Consider the following 24,099-nt stretch of genomic DNA (forward strand, 5'->3'; position numbering starts at 1 on the left):
CTTTTATCCTCTGTTGGCAGGTTTGAATCGAATTCGGTCTTCTTGATGGCACGATACAATTATTCTTCCATGGCAGAGACTATCAAATTCAGATGATATTAGGGTAAAATAACTCTAAAGTAAGATTGCACTCTTGCTGTGAATTAAATTCACAAATGTTAGTAAGACGCGGCTGCTATATCTTTTACAGGCATCCCGGCGATGCTGAGCATGGCACCTGCATGCTACAATTTTCAGTGACTGTGGTATAGGGCTGACGGATCCTGAAGTTCTTTTATAGTCTGTAATGCGCTGCATGTTATGTGAAGCAGAATGCGTTTGTCTCTGACGCTCTCTTAATCACTACAATACCCTCCTACCCACGGGGAACCTTTGCCCTCAACTAAAGCTATGCTGTGAGCTTTATTTGGGCTCACCCGATCCCCCTTTTCTATTGAGTTGATTGGACATGCTTGGTATCTTCACTGCTTAGGCCTTTCATCTAAATAACCATCAAAGAGCCAATAAAAGGGTCTTCGAAGGCTCTTACCTAAGAAGACACAAATCATAAGGCAGGAGCAGGACGACTGAAATATTCCAAAGGAGAAGATATAGGTGTGCCGACTTCTGTGGGGCCCAAGACAGGAACGTGCTATGTTCTATAGAACTACATAAGCTGATTTGGATTTTTTTTTTCACCAGCCTACCAGAAAGGCATACTATGCAAGTCAGAGCAAAATCTTGTAACGGTGCTTTTAAAAATCATGTTAAGTCCATCTGTAAAAGCTGCCCTGCCTTTGTTCAACGTCGATATGGAATACCCATCCCAAGGGTTTGCACAAAGGCTGCGCAGCTGATAATAACCGTGATAACCTACCAGAACATACATACAACGTCTTGGCAGAGTTACATGTTAGAGGGATAACGAGCTAAAAACACATCCATGACTGCAGTAAATTGCGAGGCGAATGAAGATTGAAAGATAACCTTGTTGCATTTTTATAGGAGCCGGCGCTGTTTTAGCTGGGGTGAAGGGAAAAAAAAATTCCTCAAGCCTCACCTTTGTCCCTGGATACTCCCCCACACTGAGGAGGCTTGTTCGCAGCCTGAGGCCGGCAGGCTCCAACGCCCGTAGGTGGCGCCCCTCGTCCGTGATTGTGCATCTCCGCTCTCCAGGCGCAGCTCGGAACCCCGTGTGTCTCCCCGGGTCTTTAGAGCCCAGAGACTGCGTTTTAATAAATACGAGTGGTGCCAACGCGCTCCACCAGCCCCGGGGTTCAGAGCAGCAGACGCATAAACTCAGGCAGGAAGAGCCTCTTTAATCTCTGCCAAAAGCTGACATTTCACTAACGGGAGATTTTGGAATCGCAGTTCTAAAACCATTATATTACCGAGGCTTTTCCTCTCTTAAAAAATACTTTTCCTTTTTTTTTTTTTTTTTTGTTTTTAAAGTACCCTCCCCCACTTAAAATTATGAATGCGGCCACTCTGTTCAAGATCAAGACTTGGAGGGAATTTGGAAAAGAAAAAGAATCTGGAAGAAACACGGCTGGTGCTTCCGAGGGCGCATAGTTTTAAGACGGTACCTAAGAGGACTGCGCTAGATGTTTAGGTGAGAGACGGACTCCTGGGCTTGGCAAGTTGGTAGGGGGAAGTCGCAGGGGGAATCCACGGGGCTGTGGACTCTAGGACAGAGGGAGCTAGGAGTCTATAGTTGGCAGCTCCGAGCTATGCCTTCTGGAGTCTGGAGCAGAGGCGGGGACCCAGGAATCCTTTTAGCGATGTTCAGGATAGGTGCATTGGCTAGTGGACTGTTCCGGACCCGGAAGAGTCAAGCTGCGCGCCTTAGTGCGGCTCCTAGCCTCGCTGCGGCTCTAAGCCGAGCGGGAAGCAAGTAGGTTCCAGGCACCGCCGTGCGCGGAGCAGCGCTCGGTGTTGGGCGCCCTGGGCTCCTGGGGCCGGGGCGTGGTGTGCTTGCGGAGCAGGAGCCGACCGAGGGCAGAGGAGGCAGGGCGGGGCGGAGCAGTTATTGGCCAGGCGCTGGAAGAAGGGTCGTGCTCCGAAGTGTCCTCCTCCCGCTAGCTCCCGCCTGCCTCATTTTCTCTAAGCAGAACAACTTCTCCAACATCGGTACTCTCCCGTCATGGACGTTCCAGGTAATACACTCAACCCCTGAGCTCCGGGATATGCTTGCTAATTGCCTTTTTGTAATGCTTCACCCGGACCTTGAGTAATGTGAGTGCTGAGATTTGAAGAGCGAGGAGAGCCCGTGGCTCTGTGGTCTCTCTCTCTCTCTCTCTCTCTCTCTCTCTCTCTCTCTCTCTCTCTCTCTCTCTCTCTCTCTCTCTCTCTGTGTGTGTGTGTGTGTGTGTGTGTGTGTAGGGGTGGGGGGCGTTTGTTATCCTTCGTGTGAGGGCGGTAGACAGGATATTTTTCGAAACTCAACTTCTCTCTTCTTAGAAAGAACAGTGGAAGAGTTTAGAGAGTGTGGGCGACAAGGGGCGGGTTCTTTCTGTTTGTGTCCCTGGGTTGGGTGTTAGAATGGCCTCTCTGGTTTAGCTGAAGAAGAGGGGACAGAGTGAAAGTGCAAAGCCGCATAAGTTAGCAGAAAGCCACAGAGGAGGGGATTCGGGGTCCAGAAACAAGAGCCTGCAAATGAGAAAATCCGGCGATCCGGGTGTTGGAATCTGCTCTGCGTCTTTGCCAGAGAGAGCACTCCAGCAGGCTCTTCTAGGGGGCTCACCAGTGGCTGCAGGGACGTTGGAAGTGGGTGTTAGAATTTCGCTCCTCGCCCACCCCTATCCCGCCTTTCCGTTTCTGTCCTTTCCTTTTCATTCGTAATCTCATTTACCCTAGAAGCTTTCTGGGGTTTGTTCTTGGGGGTGAGGGAGTGGGGGAGGCAGAATATTTTTATTTGAAATGAGCTGCTTAAAAATTACTTCCTGGATAGAAAAACAGGATAAAGGGGAAGGCAAGGAAAGGAGGGCTTCTTCCAGAAAACAGCTGAAACGAAGCTGATTAAGCATCTTTGTTTGTTTCCTTGACTGCCTTTAATTTCTCTAGATGTCTTGGGCTGAGTAGGCAGGGGACAGTAATGACGCCCTCTTAGAGGCCCCCAATCCTGTTTACAACGTCCTACAGAATTGCAGCCCAGAGCCCTGGGCTTCGGGATTGTTCAGGCATCTGTTGGAATATGCTGACCAGTGCTCCAGAGCTTTCTCCGGAACCATTGTATCTCTTCTGGAATGAGGATAGCTTTCGGGAGCCAAGTGGATGGTCATCTGGAAGTGACTGGAGAGTACTAGGCACTTGTCCCCCTTCTACCTGCCTGCCTAAGTGTTGGGTTCTTTGCCCTGACAGGTCTGCAGGTGCCTTCCTTCTGAGAATCATTTGGCCTTGACCATCTAAGGCGAGGACTTACCCCAGAGAAAGCTACTACTCTAGCCCTGCGTATTCCTGTGCGCACCCAGCCAGCCAGCCCTCCGGCTTCTGCAGGCCTTGACCTATACAGGGCGCCCCCCAGCCCAGATGCCCGCTCCTGGCCGGGGCCCCAGAGGGCCGCTGCTGAGCATGCCCGGGCGCCGGGGGGCGCTGCGTGAGCCGGCCGACTTTGGCTCCAGCCTGGGGGCGGCGCTGGCCCTGCTGTTGCTGCTGCTGCCCGCCTGCTGCCCGGTAAAGGCTCAGAACGACACGGAGCCCATCGTGCTAGAGGGCAAGTGCCTGGTAGTGTGCGATTCCAGTCCATCGGGGGATGGCGCTGTCACTTCTTCCCTGGGCATATCTGTGCGCTCAGGCAGTGCCAAGGTGGCCTTCTCCGCTACTCGGAGCACCAACCACGAGCCTTCAGAGATGAGCAACCGTACCATGACCATCTACTTCGACCAGGTCAGCCGCTAAACGGCCCACCCGCCGATAAGTGAAAGACTCGCCAGTGTATCTGGCTGGCAAGGGCTCCCTACATATCCAGTATGAGCGCCAGGCTGGTTTTCCCACCTCTGCCTTGCCCTTACGTTGTTCTTTTTACTACTATGCTTTCCTGGAGATCCCCTTGAACACATTGTAGAGTTTGGGTTTTAAATACCAGCTCTCCTGGTACAGATTACTGTGAGCCCTGTAAGGCTCTCTGAGCTTTCTATGGGTCTGGTAAAGCTGAAATATGAAATACATTCCCCTGAAAGAAACCTAGTGCGCTTTCCCTTTTGCTGAGGGCAAGGCAGTGTGTGATGAACAATCTTCAGACACCAGGGGGAGAGGGCTTCCTCTTAAAGATGTTACATTTAATAGAGTTCTTCATTCAAAAGGTGTCCGGCAAAGGACTAGTCCTCCTGCTTATAGTTGGGATCCAGTGACATGAAGGTTAAAATAAGTGGGGAATTGTGTGTAAGGGAGCATATATACCAAGATAAAGTGGCCATATATCTGCTGTGGGCAGTAAATGAAACCTACTGCAGGGTGTCCATACGATATGTCCAAATATAAATGCACAGTGTGACTCTGAAAACTTAACAAGACAAAGGACCATGATTTAAATGACTTTAAGCCATTTAATCTCTGGCCTAGGAGCCAAGCAGCCAAGAATTAGGGAGATGGCTATGCAAATGTTTCTCTGGGTGGTGACCTTTCCTAGTGCACTACGCTTGTGGTTCCTATTAGTCTTCAGAAATTGAAAAGGTTGGCAGTGGTTTTCATACTTTCTCCAATCAGCTAACGCTCCTGCAAAGCGGCTTTGTGTACAATAGAGCCCTGAAACATCACCAGACATAGGTGGAGGTTCCCTCCACTGTCTTTCAGTCTGTGCAGGATTCAGCTTCTAAACCCGTTTACAGCCAATGCATAAAATCGATCTCTTTTTAGGCTGTTATATTCATTTTAAACTCGTGCATTTGAAGGTTTAGGGAAATTGTTCTAATACAAAACATTTAATTTCATTATTTCCAAATAAGACAGTATAAAAAAATGCATATGTAGTTCTTATTCCTCTTTTCCCAGTGCTATCCCACTGTTCTTATTTTTCAATATGGTTTCCTACACTTATTCTTCACAGCCCTTTTTAGATTTAGTGATTTGTGGCATTGTCAGGAAAGTTTGGATTACAGGGTCAGTAGTAATATGAGTTTTATTTTATATACGAATTAACTTTTTCTGGTTCCTGTCAGATTGTCAGTGAGGGAGACCCTCTGCTCAGGGCCTGGCTGGGTGTCTTTTCATCTGCAATAAAGCCTTGAATAAACCTATTTCCAGAATTAAAAATCCATATTTTGAGGAGACAAAAATGGAGAGAGGAAACAGAGGAGTCAAAGCTGCAAAGGGGCATGCAAGGGGAGGTTGCTTCATCCTTCAGTGAGGCACCTCAGGGAGCAGTGGACACAGACATCAGAGTGCTTTGTCCTCAAAGGTGGAGCAGAGTGTGCATGGTAGCCTCCTGCTCTGGAGGGCTCTGAAGTGATGCCCACTGCATGGTGAAGCTGCAGAGCGTTCTCCAAGCCATGCCAGCAGGCAGCTGTTACTGACAGCAGTCCACTTAGCTCTGGGAGTCTGTAGTTCATGTATATAGCTGTGTGAAAGTAACAGCCCAGCGCTCTGGAGCGGAAGTTTATTTTCTGATCAGGTAAAAGACAGTCCAGAGTTTTAGTGTAGCATGCTGCTTATTTTGTAAGCGTAAAACACCAACAGCTCATTTTATTATTTTTTAACAGAGTTGGAATTCTTGCAGGAGGAGAGATGGAAACAGGACGCAGACACAGTAGACAGATTGTATTTAGAACAGAAGGGAGTGAGATGGGGAGCTTGATTCTTCACATGCCTGTGAATGTATCTCTTTATTTGAGGAAGACCACCTGTAGGCCCACACAATCCTCTGCTGGAAGCTAATTGTGTTATTTTTCTTTCTGGCTGTGGGGATTCCCTTTCTTTGGCTGTCCAAGCCACCAGTTCAGTGGTCTTTGTCTGTTCACATTTTCTTAAATGACCCCCCCCCTCATTCAGACAACAAAGCAAGCACTGCTTAGCTGGGGGGTGGGGATGAATTTTAACAGAACGGCAGCCAGTGCTCCCTAAGGAAACTCATCATTGAGTACTAACTATGAGGCACCTACCCTGTATTGCCAGAGGCGGGGCCCCACTGGCTGGGGAAACCTTAGAGAAGCCATTCTCTTCTGGAGCAGAGGGAGCCTAAGCCACACCTTACCCCTACTCAGGTGAAATCATGGAAGGGACTGGTCTGCTGCTCCATTATCTTTTCTCTCTCTGTTCCCTATGAAGTTTTGTGCATTAAACAGAGCATCAGGCTGAACTCTTTAGGAGGCACCATCCCCAAATAACATCAACAAGAAAAACAGGATGGATTTAAGAGTTGTTTCTTGACTTTACTGTCTCCTAGCACTTTCTTTATACCCTGCATAATATACAAAAAAATGCATCTACTATTTGAATACATAGTTAAAATATATTTCCAAAGTTCTTATTAATTAGAAGTCAGGGGGATACCTTTTGGAGACCTTTATTCTATTGAATATAATTATTTTTTTTAAACTTTGATAAACCCTGTATTGTTTGGGCAAAGCTGTTGAATTGGTGGTACCTATCCTCAATACCAATAAATCAGCCCCGTTGGCAGTCACCTGAGAGTATGGAGGAAATACAAAGCTGAGAAAGGCCATGCCATGTGGGTACCTCAGTATGCTGTTCCCTCTTCTTTTTCAGGTTTTAGTAAACATTGGCAACCACTTTGACCTTGCCTCGAGTATATTTGTAGCACCAAGGAAAGGAATTTATAGCTTCAGCTTCCACGTGGTCAAAGTGTACAACAGACAAACTATCCAGGTGGGTAGGTTTGAAAGCTGAGAATGTTTAGGGGGAGAAGAGAACCTGATGTGGGGCTGAGGTGGTCTCTGATCTACTGAGTCTTCCTCTCTGCCTTACAGGTCAGTTTAATGCAGAACGGCTACCCGGTGATCTCTGCCTTTGCTGGAGACCAGGATGTTACCAGGGAAGCAGCCAGCAATGGTGTTCTGCTTCTCATGGAAAGAGAAGACAAAGTTCATCTCAAACTGGAGAGAGGCAACCTCATGGGAGGCTGGAAATACTCCACATTCTCGGGCTTCTTGGTTTTTCCTCTATAGACACAGAGCCACCAGGATGGTGGGAAGGTTTTGATCAGGACCCAGGGATCTGCCCCTGTAACACCTTGAACTTGTCTGACTAGGATGGCTTGGGCCGACTTCCATCAGATTATTGCCGTAGAAGAATGACTTTCTTCTAAAGCTCCAGTATTTTCTTTGACTATTGACAATTCCTCGGGAACCTGGCCGCTAATTAGTTTTAGACGACAAGGTCTTAAGGAGAAATGAAATTATTGATTTGAGCAATTTGTACCTGTGATTGTAAAGTCAATATCAGATTTTATTGTTGGAACCATTGACTTAACTTCTCTTGTTTGTACATTGTATCTTGTCCTGATGACATAGATGCTGCTGACCCTCAGATGGATTGCACGCTTCAGTCAGGGCTTCAAGAGCCCAGCAAAGAACCACCTACCAGACAGTCTTTGACCTGTGTTCTGTGTGTGTGTAGCCTTAAGAAAAAGAATGGCTTCATTTTCATTCTGTAGCTTTCCCCTAGGGTTTTGGGGATATTGGGAGGGAGCTGGGCATTGGGAACTTGTCGAAAAGTGCTTTATCCCGAGAAGCAAAATTTGCACGATTGGACTGCAGTTTTTGTTTTGTACCGTCCGTGATTTTCTTTTTTTCCTCTGGAAGCTTTCCTTCCCTTCCTCAGGTTTCACTCCTCAAACCTACTTAGTTTTCATGCTGGGGTCTCAGAGAGGGGAAAAAAAAGAACAACAATAACAACAAACAAAACAGAACAAAACTTAAGTTCAGTCCTTGTATGAGATCAGAGGAAACAGAACAAAATCTGCACACTTTGTTTTGGATAAAGGAAACCGAGAATGGAAAAAGTCTTTATTTCAAAGTAAGGACAGCAAATAGACCATTCTGCATATTCTTCCCTGGAGTCTTTCTCAATGCATCTTCAAAATTGCAATGTGGATTTTATTTTATTTTTTTAGATTATACTCTGGGATCCCTTAGTAACCTGGCATTGCTCTTTGCTCATGAATCCCTTAACAATGGCGGAGCTGACGTGGCCTAATCCCCTTTGCTTTTCCTCTGGATATGTCTCAGTAGTGAGTTAGAGCTGCCTCCGAGTGGCCACACAGTTACAAGGGATGCTTCAAAGAAACAGGACCAGTGTCTCTTCCTGGAGATCTTCCTTTGATCTGTCAAGGAGAGGGTTGTGTTGACTGACTGATGCTCTGTGGATGAACATCTGGCCAGAAGCCACCTGGACTGGAAATCTCAGCAGTTAAAGGTACTGGCTGCTGTACCCCAAGGGTGGCTTTCCAAACCCTGCTTCTTTTGGCATCTTGTGCTACAACACTATTAAGTTGCAACTGAGAGACCTGGTGCGGTATTTGTGTGCCAAGGAAATGTCACTAATCCCAAAGCAATCAAAGATGTGACCTCAAACTGGATGTTAATTTGTCCTTTGTGTAACAATGTAACCAAAATATTGATGATAAAACTCATAATTTAAGATTCAGAATAAATGGATTTGACGTCTGTCTCGTTCTGGTCCCTCCTCATCGTCTCTCAAGATGATGGGGGAAGTATAGGTTAAGTACCAAGGAGCTGGAGAGGTTAAATTTACGTTGTGATTCTTTATAAAAGACACACACAAATACTGATGCAGCTAGAGGTCTCTGGCACTGTATTGCTTATTTAGATACATTCATATTTGTGTATTTTTCAAAGAGGAATACATTGGAGGAGAGAGAAACAGACAAAACTAGGGTTTATGAGGTGGGTCATTTGCTTTTACTCACACACTGTCTTAGACATGGCACAAGTATTACGCCCACAGTTCAGAAAGTCACTAGTACTAACAAAGACTCCAACCCTTGAGAAGGCTCGTGTGTTCCTAACTTGTGCTTGGGGATGGGATGAACTTTGTGTTTACAAGGCAAGTGTAGGAGAACTGCATCATTTCAGGTGAATTAAAGGCCTCGGCTTTTCTGTCCTCATTAATAAGAAAACAGGATGGGAAGCTTAATTCTGATTAAAATGATGTCATCTTGCGAGGAGGGAAAGTCAACCAAAATAGCATTTGGGGTTACTCTGCCTCTTATTTGGAGACATATTTCTAAATGTGAACTGTTGTTCATTAATGTTGGGAACATAAACAGGAGGCAGATGTGTGTCCCTTGTATTTTCTTATTCTTAGATATTTTAATTCTCTTCCCCTCATTTCCTTAACTTCATGCTCAATTTCCAATACGTGAAAAAAACCTCATTTAAAGACAATACTACAGTGCAGAGATCAGGAGATTTAAGAGCCATTGTTATTAATATTTGCACCCTTTAATAATATATAATGCACATATTTCATTGTATTTATATCTTTATTGTGTACAGATTGCCACTGGGTAATACTGCCTCATAAATAAGTTATTAAATTGACCAATCTAAATGTATTTTGGGAGTTTATTCTCTATTAGAAAAATCAGCTTCCTCCTGATGGTTGTTCTCTTAGCCTCCTTTCTTCTCTGTCAAAGTGAATGCCAGAAAGTACATTAGTACACGGCCATCCTAGTAATGCTCTGAGGTTGCCCAACATCTATTGCAGCATCTGCCTAGGCCATACCCCTATAGAAATTATGTAAATTTATTACTTGCTTGTGAGATAAAACTAAGCTAAATCAAATTATATTGAATATCAAAAGAGTTATAAAATACATCAAGTAAAACAAGATCTTTGCTGCAAATTTTTTGCTTGTGATATCCTTGAGAAATAGGAAACTCCTGGATAACCCAGAAGGAACATGTATGTCAGATAAAAAAAATAAGATGTGCCTTTTGTTTCTTTGTTTTTGGTTTAAGAAGAACAGTCTAACATTTTTAAACTGAGCTCAACATGCCTGGCTGGTAGAATCAGTGTTCATGTATGAAGAATCAATCAATATAAGACTTGATATGGTCAGTCTATCCTATGAGGCTGTTGAAAGGACCTCTCAGAAGTGTTTGCAGAATGTACGGGAGCACAGGGTAACAGGCAGGAGTTTTACAGCTGGAGAGTGCCTTCACAAAAGCAGATGTTTAAATGTGCAGTTGTACAGATCACTTAAAATAAATATCTAGCAAAAAGGTGATTGTGCATGAATATATGTTTCAAAATTCTCAAAATACCACTTAAACTATAACATTATGTTGTCATTCTCTTCATATAATTTTTTAGGGATTCAAAAGTATAAAAACAATCCATATATCAGAGTTTAATTGCATTCTTATGCATTCTATTTGTACCTTATAGCTGATGCTTTTCCTCTTCTTCCAGTGTATGAGCCAATCTTATAAAAATATATACTGATGTATATAGTATTGTGTATAGTCTTTATACAAGCAACATTATCATAGCTAACACAAACATTTTTAATATTAGCTTTCTTTCATTGGTGACTGTTAGCCACATTAAGCTGTGATTAATACTTCTTACTTAACTTAAAATATATTATCAGTTAACACAGGACCTTAATGATTGATTTCCAGGCCAAAGAAATTGGTATAAATTGGTATAAATTGGTATAAATTGGTATAAAGGTTGTATTTACCAACTGTGATTCCAGGAACAGTTTTGTGCCCTAGTACTTTTGTTATATTTTCGTGTACAACAGATGAAATCTACATTTTTGTAGTGTGTGCTTTCTAAAACTGCTCATATCAAGACTGATGAAGAAAAAAAGCTATTTAATACTAGCATGAAAACTCACATACCCCTGTATAGGGACTCCCCGTATAGATTTATTTACTTGCTTGAAAATGAAACTTTGTGAAATCAAGTTTTATTGAGCTTTAGATGAACTTGAAAGTATATAAATACAAGACCTCTGCTGAAATTTGAGTTACCAGTCACATTTTCTTAATAACCAAGAGACTACAGTGGTCAACCTCTCATTAGGTATTATGTACTACAGATACTGCTGCATTTGAACACTGTAACATATACACTTGATATTTTAGTGATAATATAATAAAAATAGAAGGCTCAGTTAGATTTTCCTGGGACCTGGGAATATGGAAGAAAAATATTTGACAAATTACTTTCTGTAAGCAAAATAGGACAGGGTTGTTCCCTCATGGTTCATCTGTAGCAAAAAGAGCAAAGAATTTTCTATCAATGGCTTGGTCATATTTTCCACTCTATTGTTAAAGAGACACATATAGCAATCAGGTAATTTTGATGTTAATAAAATAGTTAGTGTGTGTTTAAATTCTCACAGCATAAGAAGAATATGACAATCTAGTGATGATATGCAAATGAATGAAAAACTCATATTTTTTGAGAAGGTGTAAATATAGAAACATGTTGCATTGGGTGATTATAAATGGAGATCTGTGCACTGTGTGAATGTGCGTCTAAAAATGTGTCAGGATAGTAAGTACAGAACTGAAATCAGTTTTGCCTGTTTGCCTTGATTACATGAAAATTCCTTTATCACTGATATTGCTACTATAAATAGGATATGAAAATATTTTCAAATTTAAGGGCAAAACCTACAAATTCTCTAGAGAATTTTAATGTCATTTTTTTTTAGCATTTAGTGAGGAAGTACATCAAACACACTGAAGTAAGTTAACACACAAATGCCATATTGGTTAAAAACTTCTATTTTCTTGTGTTTCTTAACTTTCCTCTGACGTCCAATGGGCTGATGAGCCGCAGACATTAATTAACTCTGTCTGTTAGCCTGGTATTTTAAACATTTCTGTATATAAAATTCACCAAAAATCATGCTCACTGCTTTGTTAATGGAGACTATTAGAAAACAAAACATAACACACACACACACACACACACACACACACACACAAATTCTGCTTTATATCACAGATATCTATGATGTAAGTGTCCTCAGCCGTTTGTCATGAGACACAAAAATAATATAATAAGACATAAAGATACAGAAAGAAGAAAATCTAAGCCATCTTGATATGTCTTAAGGTCTATATAATAATATTATATCAAAATGCAAACTGTGAGAAAGTGAGGTTTCCTTACACTTCCAAACTCAGTAGGATTTCTTGTGAATTCTAAGGGCAAAAGCCACATGACTGTACCTCCTGCAAATAACAGGAATTGTGATCTATCTTGCTAAGTACGTTGTGGTGTGTCTCCCAGTCTCTGGAATTATTTACATGTCTGCAGGCTCATGTATAACCATCTTCATTGGTTTGTCCACCTGCACTCGGTGTGTTGTGGAAATGAGCTAACTGACAACTTAATTCGGGAAAGAAATCTTCATTCCCTCTTCTGAGTGCCTACAGCAGGACTCCCTAGGTTTCCAGGGCTGCACTGAGCTCCAGCTAGCCTAACAGATGGAGTCTCCCTTTTAATGAGCCAGGACAGTCTTGCAGCCTGAATAGCCATGCCTTAGTCTTCATGACTGTTGCTTCAGGACTACTTATTATCACGTTAGATTTAATGTCAGGTTCAAGGAGACTCTGAATGGGAGGGCCTTGCCAAGCCTTTGGAATGTTAAGTTACGATTCTGATCTTCTTACCTTCCTTGCATTTATTTAAAAATATTTATACCAATTTCTTTGGCTGCCAGAGTGCCCTGAGATATAGGATGTCCTTTAAATGCTTTTTTTTTTTTAGGCTTAAGATATGAGCATCCATTGTGATTCTGGATACATGTTTATTATGAAATATACTGATAGATAAAATAAAAATTATTGTAACTCTAAGTTAATTAAATGAAATTTAGCAAATCCTTACTTTTGAAACACCCTGCCCTGCAGTAGTTTTATAAGGGTCCTAAATATCCCAGTTAGGTTTGTGTCATCTATGAATCATTTTTCTTTACATTTTTATTGTATTTTTCACTCTCTACAACTGTTAGTTCTTAACTGCCTCCCTTCAAGAAAGTGGTTTATTACTGAAAAACAAAGTTAGGTCAGGGAAATATGATGATGTCATTCCTTTGTTTTCTTATGACCATGTCAGGAAATCATGATAAACCTTTTGATTTGGAACCATAAACTCTAATGCCTAAATAATTATATGATTTATAGAAACGATCTGATCTTTAGGGGATAGGGTGTAGATATTTCCTTTATCATCTCCCAATATTTACCAGCTGTTGCTTCAGGGTTAGAAAGTGTTCTTCTGACAGATAAAGGAGAATAGGTACCCACTTAGTGAGGACTACAAATCACACAGTCAGAAAGGGGGAGTTAAACTGATAGTGAGCTGGGAAGACAGGGTGGGAGTTTGAGGAAACATGTTTACAGAAGTAAATGCTGCAATTTACATTTTTACTTATGAAGAAGAGAATGTTACATAGATAATGACTTTAGTGAAGATTATCCTATTGCTCTGGTCTCCCAAGCTGCAAACTCTTTGATTGGCTTTGGTCCACATGGTGAGCAAGATGGGGACTGGACAAACCCACAGTAGAATGGGGCTCATTCCATAATCTTGACAACATCACAGTGTGGGAAATACGGGAGACTTCTATCACTTTACCACAAGAAAATAAAACTTTAAGAGGTGCTTAATGCCCTGTTATTTCTTCTTGTCATCTATTTTTGGGTAAAACAAGAAGCTCATCATAAAGCTAGTCAAGTCCTTTGAAGTAGATATTCAGTCAGATGCCAATGACATGTGATTTAAATTTAGTCTTAATGAGAACCAAATGGACGAAGTTAAAATTTTCAATGCTGTTTATAAGATAGTTTAATCAATAAATACCTTTTTAAGGTTTATGTTGTTTAAGAATTTCACACATATACATGTGTTTTAATCGAGTCTACCCCAATTCCCTCCCTTCTACACCCTCACCTATATCCCTTACCACTTTCTGCTCACAATTTGATACTGTTTCTAAGCACTCTGGGTCCACTTATTTTATTTTAGTTTTTTGTTTATTTGTTTATGGGAGGTCATTTTTAAGGCATGCTGCACAAGATGGGACTCATGCCTGATACCATTAATGAGGCCAAAAACCTCGACTGCCTAGGTCATAGGGCACACAGGAGAACCTAATACTATTATCGTGCTAATTGGACATAGTAATAACTTTCCCACAAGTTATCTTTATGCCTAACGTCTTTTATGCCTAACGATAGGTCTAACGTCTTTTAGTTCTAATTAGAGTAGCTACTTTCGAAGGGAGTGGTGGTTAATACATGGAGCCGCACTGGTCAGCACGCAGAGAATAGGAAACTGTGCTGTGCTCTGGTCCTGGAGTGACATTTGAGGATAAAAGAGAAGGCAAATAGGGCATTCACCAAAGCCCAAACTCCGTGTTTAATTTTGCGGGTTGATGCACACGTATGTATGCGTATTTGAAGATGTAGGCGTAGACAGCATGTATCGTCAGTGCTTACCTGCTGTTGCAATGTTTTCTCTGACTTCGAGCTATACCTTTGATAGTTAGGATTGATGGTCCAGGTGCTTTAACACATGTACTCAGATTCACATCTACAGGGTTTAACTCAATTATTCCGCTCATGTTTTCACATTTTACTTCTCATATTCAGTCTGAGGAGTGTATTTCACCAGAAGGTAGACATTACATCTGGTCTCCCTGACAGACAGAGATGGAGAATTGTTGAGAATAATTAGGCCATCTGGTGCTGTAAATCCAATGCAGAGTTATGATCAGTGGATCCCGGCCTAAACTTCTCTCCATCCCTTGCATCCAAATTGCATTGCCACAAAAAGAATGACAGGGGGCTGGTTTTAAAGAGAAATCACCACATCTTCCTCATTATTAGCCGTCAAGAGGCATGTATTCATTAAACTGTGATAATTAAGGGAGACTTATTCTCCCTAAAGGCCCATTACTTTTTACCATTTTTAATGTCTCAAAACAGGTCCCACTGCACAGCGGGTGTCACACAATTTTCACTTCTGATCCTTACCAGTTTCTGAGTATACTAATTAGTATAAATCATTATGAAATATTTTTCTCTATCTTAGTGGACAACTGAAATGATCTCAAATTTATTTAATTGTATTTTCTTTCTGAAGCATAGGAACATTTGTTTCAAGAAAAAAAGTTTTTTTTTTAAAGTAAAACATAAAACAAAAAGACAAACAAACTGAAAAAAAAAAAGACAAAAACCTCCCCAATAGATGGTGCTGCTGCTGTGATTTAAGTCCTGGTATAATTAGTATGCAAAAAGCTTCCTAGACTTCTGGGAATTCCCTTACAGTGAGATATAGAAGAAGGAAATGTGGATTTATTTCAACTCAATTCAAACTGACTTAATTGTTCCTTTAAAAAATAACTTCAGAAATACTTTATAGTGTTTTGTGGGCCAGACATGACTGTTTGTCTGTTATTCTTATTTCAAATGTCTGAAATATACACATTAAACCAAATAAGCTGTTGAAGGAGGTGTGTTAAATGGTTCCTCAAGTTGTTCGTTGAGTGTGCTTGTGTCTCTGAGTTAGAGATGGAACCCATAACCAGTTTCTGAAGTGGAGATTGTATGGAATCTCATCTTAATGTATAGGCAATTTCTGATCCGGGTTTCAGGTTCGCAGAATGATGCTGTTTATAGCGCTGACAAAACGCAGGTTTATACTACACCGAGTCCTGTGCAATTGTCTTTTTTTTTCCATCTTTTTAAAATTAGGTATTTCTTATTTACATTTCAAATGTTATTTCCTTTCCCAGTTTCCATGCTAACATCCCCTAACTCCTCCCCCTCTCCTTCTCTATGGGTGTTTCACTCCCAATCCTCCCTTGCTGCCCTCCCTCCAAGAATCCCGTTCACTGGGCATCCAGCCTTGGCAGGACCAAGGGCTTCCCCTTCCACTGGTGCCCTTACTAGGCTATTCATTGCTGACCCTGGGCTCCAATTGCATAGGTAGCAATTGTCTTAATTGTCTTTCTTGCAGTCCAATCAGAAGCAGAGGCGATAAGCCTTAAAAGGATTGATACGGACAAGGCTGCACCGTGGATAAACTGTGATCTGAAATTTCAACCCTAGACCCTTGCTTCAGAGCTCATCTCAAGACTGTTGAATTTATTGCTCCTCCCTGTGAAAGACACGGTGTAAAAACCAACTTATAAAAATAAGTCTGTATAACATCACTAGCCATGTGTTTGCATCAGAACTATTTCCACACACAAACACACACAAAAAGCATTTTCTTTAAACAGGACAATTTAGTTTTACAGGTGGTAAATGTAAACGAGCTTTACTGTATCTCTACTGGTAATGTTGCAATGAGTACAGTAACATAGAAACATCAAACTGTGCATATCAAAACCAGCAAAGTTCGGTTTCTTACTGTGTTTGGGGAAGATGGTAATGCCAATACAATACCGTTTAGTCCCCTTGCCATAACTCTTTGCAAGGACAAACTCGCAATGCTCAGAAGAATAAATCCAAACAGCTCATTTACCAAGCAAAACTGTGTGTTTCATAAGGGACAAAGATCACTGTTTAGAATTCAAGAGTGAAGCCTTGAATTCAAGTGCAAACGGTAAATAATCGGGGGTCCAGTGGAGCAATCCGCCTCTTTGCAGCAGTTCATGAAACGTTGAGCCTCCATTCTGCCTGGGAAAATGGCTCTCATAACCGGAAGTCAGGGAGTTCCTTGAGGGATTACATACATTCCCCGAAAGACAATGAACAAAATTAAAACCAATTGAATCATATAAAGAGGATGGTTTCAGAGATGACAGCGGGCACCTGGCTATTCTATCTAAGTTCCCTTTTAGATCAGAGGAGAGACAGTTCAAAGTTAAAGAACAAAAAACAAACAAACAAACAAACAAAAAACAAACAACAACAACAAAAAAAACCAACAAAAAAACAAAAACAAAGGTGTGCCCCAATGAAAAACATATTTTTCTTTTTAGTTTCCTGTTAAGGTGCATCATCATTATAGCATACTTGTTAACTGAACTAGTGAGGGCAAAGATACAGCTCTACATTTAGACTTATACACAATTTTACTACTAATATTTTTATATAATTTTTTGTAAACTGTTTAAGCACTTGTATATATGTGCTTCTGCAAGTATGCTTTCTGTGTAGTGTGTGTGTGTGTGTGTGTGTGTGTGTATGTGTGTGTGTGCAACAGGATAGATACTGGGTCTCTCTCCCTCTCCCTCACCCTCTCCCTCTCCCTCTCCCTCTCTCTCCCTCTCCCTCTCTCTCCTTACCTCCATACCTTCTTCCCCTCCTCTCTTTCTCCATCCCTTCCCCATCTCTAACTCTTTCTTTCAGTCAGTCTCCAACCACCAAAACTGTAGCCTGTGTTTTGTTAGGGTGCCTTATAATCAAGCCCTAAGATCCACTATTGCCTTTGATTTGCGCCCCCCCCAAGAAAGGATATAACAATTATTAGTTTTATGAGATTCCTGAGGGTCTCAAGTCAGAACCTCCTACTAATCCAGCAATTTTCTTTTGTGATTCACCGAGGCTTCTCCCCTTCCTTACATGTGTCCTGAAATTTGCTCAATCAATGTATTATGAGCAAGTAAAAGGGAGGATGAGGTAGACCCCCAAAACCTTAGAGTAATATGTAACCATAACAATTGTTAGCTTGTTTTAAAAATAGCTTCACAGTTAGAGGAATGTATCAGTGGTGAAAAATGTTTGCTCTTCTACCAAATGACTTGAGTTTGGTTCCCAGCATCCCCACCAGGAGGCTGGCAATCACACGTAATGCCAGCTCCAGTGGATTTAAGACCCTCGTTTGGACACCAGGGACATATATATATATATATATATATATATATATATATATATATATATATATGCGCATGCACACACACTTGCACATGCATGCAAGCATGCACAAGTACACATAAATTAAAACATAAAATGAATCTTAAAAAATAATGAATGAATTTGGTCTCACTGGTTAAGGAACCAATGGTTAAAAACAGATGGGAATTTGTTTATGTGTCAGTACTTGCATGGATTCTCTCATTGGCTCCACTCCTGGATGCAAAGGACATTTTTTAAAATTAGAGTAAATAGAATTAATGTCCTTAAGCCAAAGATGAACAGCCCAGTGCAAGGAACTATTTTTTCCAATTTATTCATTTATAACATTTCATATATGTGTACTGTACTTATACGTTACCTCTTCTACTTCAAATTCTTCCTCAGTCATCTTTCCAACATTCTCTCAAATTCATGACATCTTTCTTTAATTATTATTTTTACACACACACACACACACACACACACATATATGAATAAACATAAATACAACATTTTGAGTACTGTTAGTGTTGCACCTGTGTGTATGCCTTTTGATCAGACACTTGGTGACCAGTCAGGAGGCTCATTACCAGAGAAGGCTGATTCTCCTTGTCTCAGCAGTTATAATTTCTTGTAACACTTACCCTCTTGGTGAAATCGTGGGAGATTTCCTCCAACTAGGCTGTTATGTCCACTAGTGTCGCCATTGCTGGATTCTTGTGTAGACACCCATATTCTTGAGATTTGATGCATGTGGTGATACAATGGTGCAGCAGACATGCTGCTTTTCTGGTCTTTAAAGTCGTTCTAGTCCCTTGTCTTCAATGATCACAGTGTAACAGGTTTATTTTAAATGTATCGGTTGGGGTTAAGCACCACATGGTCCTTTGTTCTCCACTCATTATCATTAAGTGAGAGATAAAGTGTTTATATAATGTCCCAAGTAAACATTAACTTGCCAGTTTTGCTGCTTGGACATTTTAAGGAAAAAAATATGCTGATGTTTTTCTACAAATTACTTAGGATAGATTTGTTCAATTTAAATATGCTAAACTTTAGCTTATTGCCCTGTAAGATTATCAGTGTTGTTTCATAAGGTTTTCCTTGAAAAGCATGAGGCTGTGGTTTATTGACAGCATTCTGGCATGGTAGAAGTTTATGTTCATGCCAACTCTGGTGGTTTTTATTTTAGTTAGAAAACGTCTAATATTTCCCATAACACAGCACTAGGTAATGTGTCTTGTCAGGTTTAAAACCACAAAGGGGACAAGTTGGCTGCAGCATTCATGTACTCTGAAGACTGACATCTCCAGTATGGAATGTTCCCAGAAACTGCGTCATATACTTGCCAATGTGGCTTGAACTTCAAAAATACATCTATAGAAGTTTAAGTATCTCTTGCTTATTAGAAACAAACATTAGGAAATACAGTGAAGCCTTTTGAGAAAATGATGACACCTATAAGGATTTAAGTGTGCATGAGTTCAATAGGGAGATATGTGGTAGAAAGACAACTATAACAGATGTACAGATGGACTGGTGGATGGATGGATAGGTAGGTAGGTGGGTAGGTGGATGAATGGAGGCTTTAGATATACACTGGTTTTAGGATGATGAAAAAAGGCTCTATTTCCAGCATAATTTCCCTAGGCTTTTCTGGTCATCTTTTCAAATAGGCTTTGACCTCAAACTTACTCAGAGATCTGTAGCTAGAATCTTAAAATCTGTGCAACATTCAGTGACCAATAAGTTCAGAACCCGACCCCTTCTGTGAGCTGGACATTTGTCTCCTGAGGCACTATAAGGAAGATTTCGATTAAGGCTCTGAGTATACTGTGAAGTAGATCAAGATAACATGCTGTGTTTCAGAGGGGTTACTCATGGAAAGGATTATTTGGAGTCTTTAATAATATTTGTTTATTGAATATCTATGAATGGTTTTCCTGCATGTATGTAATATATATATATATATATATATATATATATATATATATATGTTAGACCAAACAAATAACCCAGTTAAAAACTGGGGTGCAGACCTAAACAGAGAATTCTGAACAAAGACATCTCCGATGACTGAGAAAAACTTAAAGAGATGTTAAACCCTGAGATTCCACCTTGCCCCCATCAGAATAGCTAGCTAAAATAAAAAATTCAAGCAATGACTTATGCTGGTGAGGATTTTGAGCAAGAAGAACACTCCTCCACTGCTGGTCTGAGTGAAAAATGTACAACCACTCTGGAAATCAATGTGATGGTTTGTCAAAAATTTGGAAATAGTTCTACCTGAAGAACCAACTATACTGGCCTGGGCACATACCCAAAAGATGCTCCACCATACCACAAGGACACATGCTCTACTGTGCTCAGAGTAACCTTATTCATAATAGGCAGAAACTAAAAACAACCCAGATGTCCTTCAACCAAGGAATGGACCCAGAAAATGTGGTTCATTTACACAGTGGAATACTACTCAGCTATTAAAAACAAGGACATCATGAGTTTTGCAGGCAAATAGATGGGGCTAGAAAATGTTCTGCTGAATGAGGTAACCCAGACCCCAGAGTCATTCATAGTAAGTGGATATTAGCCATAAAGTACAGAATCTCCATGCTATATTACACAGACCCAAAGAAGGAAGGCCCAAGCAAGGATACTGAAATCTCACTTAGAATAGAAGGCAGTTAGAGGGGGTATCTCTATTGGATGGGGGGGTCTGTCCCTAAAACTGTAGAATCCATTCCAAACAGGGCTGCCTTGTCTGGCCTCAGTGGGAGAGAATGTGCCTAAACCTGCCAAGATTTGATATGCCACAGTGGGAGAATACCCAGGAGGAGGGTGCTTTACCCTCTCAGAGGAGGAGGGGAGGGATGATGGTGAAGAGAAACTGTGTTATCAGAGAATGGGGGGGGGGCTCAGGGATCAGGAAATAAATTGAATAAGTAAATTAATGAAAAATGTGTGTGTGCACATGATTGCATGTATGCACACATATGACAAGGACCACGTCACTTAAAAATTATTGTCACGACTTTACTACACCTTATTTAAAAGTTCTTGGCCTCCTTGGGAGATATAAGATTCCCCTACCTGACTCCTCAAGATGTCTTCCTTCCCTTCCCTGTCTTTTTCCTGTTCCCTCCCATCCTCTTATCAAACACGCCATCCCTCCCTCTTCTTGAATTCATGTTCTCTTATCCTTTAAATGTTGCTTTACACACACGCACACACACACACACACACACACACACACACACACGAGAGAGAGAGAGAGAGAGAGAGAGAGAGAGAGAGAGAGAGAGAGAGAGAGAGAGAGATTAGTATATAAAAACAACTCAGTGAGTCTTTTTTGTGTTGCTCTTAAGCAGACCAATTAGGAGTCTCTTCACTGAGAGAGACTGACTCTTCCTCTCCTAGAAGTTGATAGTTGCCTGCAGTTCTATCTAGAAATGGGGCCCCATAAGATCCCACTCCTACGTATTTAAGCCTGTATCAGGCCCTTGAGACTTATCCTATGTGTGATGATGTGCAAATTGGCACCACCTTTGTTGATGTCTGGTTTGAGCAATCATACTGTGAATTTTGAGGGTACAGCCTCACTATTATACCTAGAAACACTAAACTTCTTTATTTTCTGACTCTTAAAATCTTTCTGTCCCTTCTACACGACGTCTCCTGAGCTACCATGGATGTTGGAAACTGAACTCACATCCTCTGCAAGAGCAGTATGCATCTTTAGATGCTGAGCCATATCTCCAGGCCGAAACACCCTTTTGAAAAATAAATTAACCACATTTTAATTAAAGAACAATAAGCTCTATCTGAAACGGAATAAAAAACAACTGAAATTTGAAAATAGTTTTTCACCAGCAAGTCTAAATTAACCAAACTGTCAAGGAACTTCTCATTTCAGCAGGTACCCTAACTGTTTTTCATAGAAACACTAACTCCTTATTTGAGTCTACGTGGAAAAGTAAAAGCTCATTCACTGCAGAGATAGGACACCATCATAGTCTGTTTCTCCTTCGGACTTTACTGCATCAAAACTTCTTTAGAGAATCTACTCTTGGAAAGAATAGCCTTTTAAAAATATTTTTTATTAATTAGTTGCTTTTTTTCTTCCATTTTTATAAATTGGTTATTTCTTATTTACATTTCAAATGTTACTCCCTTTCCCTGTTTCCTGTCCATCAGCCCCCTAGCCCCTCCCCCTCCCTTTCTGTATGGGTGTTCCCCTCCCCATCCACCCCCCATTACCACCCCCACAACAACTACACTGGGGTTCCAGCCTCTGCAGGACCAAGGGCTTCCCCTTCCACTGGTGCTCTTACTAGGCTATTCATTGCTACATATGCAGTTGGAGCCCAGGGTCAGTCCATGTATAGCCTTCGGTTAGCGGTTTAGTCCCTGGAAGCTATGTTTGGCTGGCAGTGTTGTTCTTATGGGGTCACAAGCCCCTTCAAGCTCTTTAAGTCGTTTCTCTGATTCCGCCAACAGGGGTCCCATTCTCAGTTGAATGGTTTGTTGCTGGCATTCGCCTCTGTATTTGACATGTTCTGGTTGTGTCTCTCAGGAGAGATCTATATCTGGTTCCTGTCAGCATGCACTTCTTAGCTTCATCCATCTCATCTAGTTTTGGTGGCTGTATATGTATGGGCCACATGTGGGGCAGGCTCTGAACTGCCGTTCCTTCAGTCTTTGCTCTAAACTTTGCCTCCCTATCCTCTCCAATGTTTCCTTTCCCAGTACCCCGTCAAAGAGTTCTTTCCCCTGTCCTCACATCCCTTCACCTCTGAGAGTGTGCCTCCCCTGTTATCCCCACAAAGGGTAGTTTTCTTGAGGTCAAGGGTATACTATAGAGTCAGAACAAGCTTTTCTTGTGAATCAGTTTATATCTTTTGAAAACCAGGGTGTTTTTGGATCATTCTATAGAAGCAAAACTAAGAAGAAGATAAGGAAGTCACAAGTTAGGACTTGTTAAGACTGGTTAAATTTTGCTTAGCTCTTCTTCTCTTTAGATGTTGAAATTTTAAAATAAAACTTAAAGATGATGTTTTTATCTGAAAGGTGGAATCGGAGCTTCTGAATTTCATTATCCAGTTCATTATCATTATCATACTTATTACATCTCTTTTCTCTGTTCCCCAAATTACCCTTTCTCTTTAATAGGATTTCAGGAGAGGAACCTAATACAATCTATTGGGGTGCTGGAGAAGCTACTCCCTATAACTTAGCACGAAAGTTACTCTATGGGCTAAGAGGAACCTGGGCTTTAGTAATTACAATTTCCTTTCCCTTTTTATTTTGTTTTATACAATGTTAATTAAAGTACAATTGAATCACTTTCTGCCTTTCCTTTCTCTCTGCAGCTCCTCCCAAGTCCTTTTCTCTCCAACTCCTTCGATGTCTTTCCCCTCACTCTCAAATTGAGAGTCTCTTCTTTCTTGATTATTTTCCTTACATATATGTAAGAAAAAATATTTAAATACAAACTGCTGTGTCCTTTGCACTATGCCCTCTTAATTACTAAACATTTCTCTGAGGTTGGATCTTTTTCCTTTTTTATGAAAATTATTTTAAAAAAAATCCAACTGTCAACCTGGTTAAACAGGAAGTTAAATATTGTTTTTAAACGGTGCAGGATAAAAGATTCAACCCTTGTAATGGTTCTTATATATTATTTTGCTGAATAAATTCTCATCATAGTCATATAGACATGGATTTGGCTTTGGGGTTTCCACTAATCTTTGAAAAATCTCAAAGGATTTGATACTTTATATAGGAAAAGGAGTTTATTTGTTCTGTTTGACTGTAGGAAAATATTTAAAGTAAAAAAACACTCAGCTGTTTTATGGTCTATTTGTATGGTAATTTTTTCTATAAATAGTCCATAAATTGTGTGACGTTCAGAGTTATTGCCATACCCTCAACCTCTATGGTATGCCTGTTAGAGTGTTATTATCATAATTCGACCTATTTTCTCAAACACACACACACTCACATACTCACACTCATACACTCACACACACACACTCACACACATTCTCTCTCACACACACACACTCACACACACACTCACACACACACTCACACACATTCTCTCTCCCACACACACACTCACACACACACTCACACACACACTCACACACATTCTCTCTCACACACACACACTCACACACACACACTCACACACTCACACACACACGCACACACACGCATGCACGCACACAAGGATCTGTTGTCAGCTCTTTAAACATGACCACATGGTAGAGCAGATAGATCAGAGCCATCTGTGAATCATATTGTTTTCACTGGAGTTATTCCT

At 41.0% G+C, this 24,099-nt stretch overlaps 1 protein-coding gene across 5 annotated transcripts; it reads left to right on the forward strand.

The window, feature by feature from the left end:
• Positions 1–788: 788 nt before the first annotated feature.
• On the forward strand, positions 789–8,600 carry Cbln2 (cerebellin 2 precursor). 5 transcript variants are annotated; one of them, XM_087592264.1, is made up of 5 exons: positions 1,101–1,591; positions 2,091–2,135; positions 3,340–3,864; positions 6,682–6,801; positions 6,903–8,600. In XM_087592264.1, exons 3-5 carry the CDS (start codon positions 3,508–3,510, stop codon positions 7,098–7,100), a joined length of 675 nt encoding a protein of 224 aa, XP_087448390.1. In that variant the 5' UTR covers positions 1,101–1,591; positions 2,091–2,135; positions 3,340–3,507; the 3' UTR covers positions 7,101–8,600.
• Positions 8,601–24,099: the final 15,499 nt, after the last annotated feature.

Source organism: Rattus norvegicus, chromosome 18, assembly GCF_021556685.1.
Source record: "Rattus norvegicus strain SHRSP/BbbUtx chromosome 18, alternate assembly SHRSP_T2T, whole genome shotgun sequence".
Classification (NCBI taxonomy): Eukaryota; Metazoa; Chordata; class Mammalia; order Rodentia; family Muridae; genus Rattus; species Rattus norvegicus.